Source organism: Monopterus albus, unplaced genomic scaffold, assembly GCF_001952655.1.
Source record: "Monopterus albus unplaced genomic scaffold, M_albus_1.0 scaffold218.1, whole genome shotgun sequence".
Lineage (NCBI taxonomy): Eukaryota > Metazoa > Chordata > Actinopteri > Synbranchiformes > Synbranchidae > Monopterus > Monopterus albus.
Window position 1 is genome coordinate 720,283 of NW_018128098.1, and position 6,716 is coordinate 726,998.

General features: G+C 37.5%; 1 protein-coding gene across 1 annotated transcript in view; it reads left to right on the plus strand.

Annotated features, from left to right (window-relative positions):
• Positions 1-6,716, plus strand: part of stra6 (signaling receptor and transporter of retinol STRA6) — a 12,887-nt gene that overhangs the window by 1,829 nt on the left and 4,342 nt on the right. The window contains exons 2-9 of the mRNA XM_020619377.1: positions 208-274; positions 1,335-1,417; positions 2,447-2,580; positions 3,205-3,371; positions 4,532-4,657; positions 5,680-5,750; positions 6,196-6,275; positions 6,378-6,439. Of these exons, the coding sequence (XP_020475033.1) occupies positions 208-274; positions 1,335-1,417; positions 2,447-2,580; positions 3,205-3,371; positions 4,532-4,657; positions 5,680-5,750; positions 6,196-6,275; positions 6,378-6,439 (790 nt within the window). The remainder of the gene's footprint in view (positions 1-207; positions 275-1,334; positions 1,418-2,446; positions 2,581-3,204; positions 3,372-4,531; positions 4,658-5,679; positions 5,751-6,195; positions 6,276-6,377; positions 6,440-6,716) is intronic.

The following is a 6,716-nucleotide window of genomic DNA, read 5'->3' on the forward strand; positions in this document are numbered from 1 at the left end:
CCTGTCACACTGATACCAATCCATTTAAATGCAAATCTCTGCTGCAAGATTTCAGCTACAAATTTTCCAGCCACAAATGGCTCCAATAGTGACGTATGAAGGGTTTACTGAGGTGTACTATAGGTCAGTTCAGTGACTCACAGCCTTGGGTTTTAAGACTCAGATTGATTGTTTGGCTTATGTGTGAATGTTTTGTTCTCTTTGTAGAATAATCCCTCCATGTGAGCCAACAGCTGATGACAGCCTCTACCATATATGCATCACTGCAGTATCTGTAAGTTTGCTTTCCCATTGGTCAATGTGACACAAAATTACACTGTTCTGTCATTCACTGACTGAGTTTATGATACCCCACCTTGCTATCAGACATGAAACCGTTTTTATAATGTCATATATCGTGATATTTGTTTCCTTGATAAGATTAAAGATCCAGCTGCCAAAGTCAAGCATGGCTAATTATTTTATGCTGTATGTTTTGATCTCTGTTTGTCTGTTATTTAGTGGAATATCTGAAAAAGTTGTAAACAGGTTTTGATGGAATTTGGTAGAATGCTAGGCCATGGCTCAAAGAAAAAAGTTATAGATTTTGGACACAGTTCCAGGTGTAGCTCCAGCACCAATGCACGATTATAGGAAAAAAATCCATGTCATAAATTAAAGGGTTTTTGGACCTTTTTTGTTTCTTATGACAAACTTGAGTATCAATATCAATATACTATATCTTTATGATGGAGATCCTGACCTATAAATGATGACTAAGTATCCAGTTTAGACAGTGGTGCAGCCTTGTCAGTTTTTCCAGTGATTGCCAGTTGCATCAAACAAATCATGTATTACACAATTAAAGTGTAACTGAATGCAGAAATTTTGCCAGTTTGAGCTTCAGGTCATACTGATATGTCTTGTCACTCAATTAGTATGAGATCCAGACATGTTCATTGTCATTACCATTTTACAAGATATTGCACATAGTGTAGGATTTGTGCTATGTTTACATAATAATGTTACTTAGCTACATAATGATGTTACTTTTGCTTTGATGGTCTAAGTAGTTGTTCGGCTCTGGCCCAATTTAGTGCAAGGCTCTCTTCTTGTGTCATAGGTCATGACAGGTCACTGAACTTTTATTGGTGAGTGGTTTTGACTGATGTCAGTTCATTCAGACTACATCCATAGGGAGCACTAATGAGACACTGAAGTGAAGCTTGGCCTTTTGTGGCATGGACTCCCCTCATTTTTAGAAGTAGGGTGATGCCTGAACCTGGGGGAGTCAACAGCTGCACATGGCACACAACTCCATAAATGATGCTAATAACTGAGGTGTTCTCTTCTAGCTTGTTGTCATGCTAATCCTAGCAGTCTTAGCCAGGCGCACAAATGTGGGCAACAGACAGAAAGGACTCTCAGGTTTACTCAGGTGAGGCTCTGTTTTATTTAATATTTTTTTGGAATGTAATAAACATCATGGTTAAATGGGAAATGATCTAGCTGCCTGTTGCTATAAAACCATATTGGTACCTTTGCAATTAATCTGCATTGCTATTGATGATTTTCCAAAGATGTACTGTATAGATTGATTTCCTATCCACCCAGATGTTTTTGGCTTCCATTTATTTCAGTATTGTTTGAAGTTCAACAAAATTCATCACAGTGAACATTTGCCATAACATATGAATATTGTTGCAGGTGCTAGAATTACAAGCTCAATTATGAGAGTGTTAGGTCAAATAAATGTTGACAAAGTGTAAATTTGGAAGCTTGCCTCTTTAAAAAAAGACAACTTTGATTGATTCCCAAGTCAAGTTACACAGGTGCTATAATTACAAGCTCAATTTTGAGAGTGTTAGGTCAAATAAATGTTGGCAAAGTGTGAATTTGGAAGCTTGCCTCTTTAAAAACAGAGAACTTTGATTGATTCCCAAGTCAAGTTAAGAATATTTGTAACATAATCATAGCACCAGCCTTACTCGCCCTAATTTCATCTTTTGACTGGTTGATGCAACCTTGAGTTATTAACCCCAGATCTGCTCCAGTAGAACCGTTCAGTGGCCAGCAGATAAAACTGTGGTCATACTGGGTAACTTCATGAGGTGAGTGTGTACTACTGTGTGTTTCTGGAGCTGGGTGGAAATGAAAAAGAGCTTTCATGTTCAGTGAACCCTGCCTGAATTAATCTGAAGCAAGTGCCATGCCTCATAGTTAGTTGATTTTCATACCTTAGTGACATGAATGGAAGCCAGTGGCAGTCTGGAAAGTAGAAAATCACGTTAACAATGCCTATTATACTTTTAGGCCCTAGTAATTAGTTTGTAGTTTGTAGGTGAAACTTTAAAAAAGACCTTACAATGTTCTTTGAAGTTCTGTCATTCCCCCCTCAGTAAGTGTTTCATTCAAAGATGAGGCTGATAACATGTGGGCTCTAAATACCTGCTGCTTGATTTCACAGTCCGGTCAACTTCCTGGACCATACACAGCACAAGGGTCTGGCAGTGGCTGTGTTTGGAGTGCTCTTGTGCAAACTATGGGGCCTGGTCGTGTCACCGAACCCCCTACCCTTCACAACAGACTCCCAGAACAAACGTGAGGAGGTCATCTAGGTTTTTCCTTATCTAACATCGGTCTCTGTCTATTCCCTTATTTCACAGATTGTCAGTATTCTATAGATCTTTTTAAAAAATGTTTATTTTTCATTGAAGTTGTATTTTGGCTTTTATCCCAGTAGTTAAAATGTCCCTGTTTTGCACAAGTGGACAAAAGAAAGGTTCTGTTAGAAGACTAGACAGTGCAAACAGGTATACTTACCTCCATAAACTGTATTTTTGTTAAATATCTTTATTATGCAATTGGACTGTTTTGTTTCCATGTGTTTGTTATTTTTGATTTGGGTATTGGATGCCAAGCTTTACAAGAAGCTTTTTCTTCTGAAATGAAATTGTATAAGAACTGACTGTAAGGAGTCAGTACCCTACCACTTTACACAATCTGCAACAATTCCATGTTGAGCAGTAAAAGACGTATAGCAGCTGTTCTGTCCCCTGTGAGCTTAAATGACTGTTTCCACACATTTTCCCAAAAATGGAAGAGAAGCGGGATCAGTTGTCAAAGTTACAATCTTGTGTCACATGGATGACAAAATCACAAATCGGTGGACAGTAGATTCTTTTTAAAACTTTGGGTCTTCACACTCTTTTGTTGTATTTTCAGAGAGCTGGGTAATTCTGGGAGTCTTCTACTATCCCGCACTTTACTACCCTCTCCTGGCATGTGGGACCTTGCATAATAAAGTTGGCTATGTGCTTGGTAGCCTCTTGTCATGGACACACTTTAGTGTTCTGGTGTGGCAGAAACTTGACTGTCCCAAAACACCTCTGGTAAGTAAAGAGCACTTTTAATACAACAGTGAGTTCCAATTCATTTACAACTAATAGTTTGGGAGCATGGATGAAGCCCAGGGTGTGTCCAGGGGTTGGCACTGGCCACCAACACAATCTGATTGGCCACCCCTGCCAGACTCCAAATGTGATGCTTGTCAGTATTAATGAATTAAAAATAAATAAAAAAACAATGGCAAACTGTTGCCTTAAATGCAACTACCGATTTTTGGTGCTTTAAAATTGATTTTGGTCAAATTTGTTTTATTTTATATCATGCATGCATTACAAATCACTATTTCCAGTTTTAATTAAAATTTTACATAGTGTCCAAACTTTTTTTGATTTGGGGTTGTATTTCAAACTCCTCATTAAGTCTGTGCCCCAGCCTGGCCACCCCATCCAAAATCTTTTAGATCTAGCCCCTACTTGGGAGAGCAGTAGATGTATCGAATAATCCAGAGTCTAAATTGTCCCAGGATTTTTAATTGTCATTTTCCCTGATTTGTGTCATCTGTCTGAGTTTTAAGGATTATTTCAAAGACAAAGCTAATTTGTTCTGGCCTGGAAGCCCATTCATTACTAAAGAAAGCTAGTCTGTGATATACTTTGTGTGTAAGACGTGATTTGAAAAGATGAATATCAGGCTTTTCAGTTGCATTCATGGACACATGGATGGAGCTTTAAACCTTACCCAATCCCAGCCTTTGTGTCATGTATTTTGGATTTTCTGTGCAATGAATGGCCACGACTCAAAAAAGTTCGTTCCACTGTCTGTTGGTCTTAATCAAGGGGCTTTGTCACAGTTAATCAGGTTAGTGTGTATCAATAAAGAGACTTCAGAGAGAGACTTAATAGTACCTTGTGTAATGGCTATCCTAATTTAAATATAGCAGTGACAGCAAGAGTAGTTTTACACAATGTTATAGTTAGCATGGTAGTTCTTCCTAAACATGGAAAATATTGCTCTGTTAAATCCCAACATTAAATGTGAAAAATTTCAGCACATTTGGCCAAAATTCTGATTCCCACTACAACACACAAAGCCATCTGTCTCTACTGTTTATGTCAATACAATGTAGTTTAAAGTATCTGTAATGTAGTATTCCTAGTATGTCACTCTAAAACTTTGTATGTTTTTTTTTATTATTTCTTTTCAGATACACAAACACTATTCCCTTTTCTCCAGTCTGCCCCAGATTGCTTGCTTGGCATTCCTTAGTTTCCAGTACCCCCTTCTTCTATTCAAAGGTTTTAAGGGCACTGACAAGAACAATGGTACAGAGGTAAGTTTTGATGTGAAAGCATTTCCTGTGTGTTTGCTTCAAGACAGCTGAATAGCTCTTACAGCACTAATTGTTTAACCTAGTTATATAACAGAATAAAACTGTCTACGTTGATTAATAGTCTATGTTCATATGGTGGAGAATCTACTAGTCACGTATGCTTTATGTTATTCTTTCCAGTGAGTTAAGATACAGATATTTTTTCTTGGTCAGAGTTCCGTTAGGTAAAATTAAGAGCATGTGTGATGTGAGGTAATCTCCCAGTTAGCATCCTGACATTCATGCTTGTATGGGGAAACTGGCTTCAACTGGTTCTCCAAAGGTCCTCTGTTCTGATAATATGTAGGTTTAAGATCTACTGTATCTGTTGAGAGTCATTTCTTCAGTACGAGTTTGACATACACTGCTATATGAACACATCTCTCTAATCAGAATAAATGCAATATATTTCAGAAGACAACAGTGACTGTCTGAGCATCTTTTCTCTTTTGAACCTGAGGTTTGCTTTTTCATCATGTAAGCCTGAACTATTAAGAAAAGAAAATCTCTCAAAGATGCACATTTATTCTGAATCTGAGGAACGTCAGGAACCTTTATAAGCTGCATACTAATCAAAGGGTTTATTGTGCTCGGAGAGTGGGGGCTGAGGGAAAAAGTCCAGGAGCCTAATCATTTTAAGTAGATTTGACTTAATTGGTTTACATTATGTTTTTGATCAGATTATGAAAAGGTCGCCTTGTTTTTTCACTGTAGTAACACAGTGCTTCATTTTATTTGATGCTAATCTCAGCATTGATGTGACAAAGCTGGGGTGAGGTGACTGTCTGGAGTTTGACTCATCCCCCCCCTGCAGCCCTGAGGAACATACCTGGCATGACAAAGTTTAGATTAACATGTATTAATACTGCATAGGAATTTATTAATATGATGACCTGAATGGAGCATTTGTCACCCCCCAAATCAAATCATAGCCTTTTTAGTATCTGCTCACTTGGTTTCTTTTGTGGTTGCTGTTCTATCAGGATCTAAGCAGCAGCTACTATAAAGACTATGTGAAGAAACTGTTCAAGAAAAAGAAGCCCAGCAAAATCAGGTGAGAATTGTAGCGTGTAGTCTGTAATGTAGCTGTGTTTGTCTTTTGGCAGCCAAAATGTTGCACCTTGTTGATGGGGGAACTCTTTCCTCAAAATAACAGACTTTTATGCTGTATATGAAACTTGTTTGGATTAATATTTTAAGGAATAAGGAATCTTTTTAGGTGTTTTAAGGCCTTTTTATACAGTAGAGAGATAATAAGAATTTAAGGAGATACTATAACGATGTGAACTCAGACTGGGATGCTGTAGTGCATGGTCAGAGTATTTACTCCTGATTTAAGGAGGTATATAAAATGTTACCAGTAAATACATATAGGACTGTTGCCTAGTGACAAACATGGCGTACTCATTCACAACTGTTTTCGTCATGTCATGAATTAATTGAAGTGTGATATAAGATGCAAGGCTTAAGTGTTCAACTCTGTTTGCTGTTCTCCTCAGCACATCGAACACAGAGACACCCAGGCTCCCGCAAAAAATAATTGATGCTGTGAAGTTATACATTTATACACCAGAAGAAGGTAAATATTGGATCTTGATCTTTTTTTACATTGTGTCTGGTCATACCTTTATGTTTTATTCCCTGTTAAAGTCATAAAACACTTTACTTTTTTATCACACAGCTTTCCGTTTTCCACTGAAGTTGGCAGTATCTGGTGTTGTGGCATTTATAACCCTGTATCAGGTATGATCTTTCCATTGAAGTTATGAAGATTCTAACATAATAAATAATCACAAAGTGATAATCATACACTGAATGTAATATGTGAACCAGCTGCTGTAGATAAAATATTATATTCAGTGTCAGCAAGAATATGGAGTGTCTTCATTTTTACTGACTAGATACACTCCTAACCCAGACTCTGATTTTCTTTCAGACTTCTTATTGCTCTTACAGTAAGTTGATTAATAACAGCGGATGCTTCAAACGTCTTTCATGTCCTGTTGTTTTCCTTCTTTTT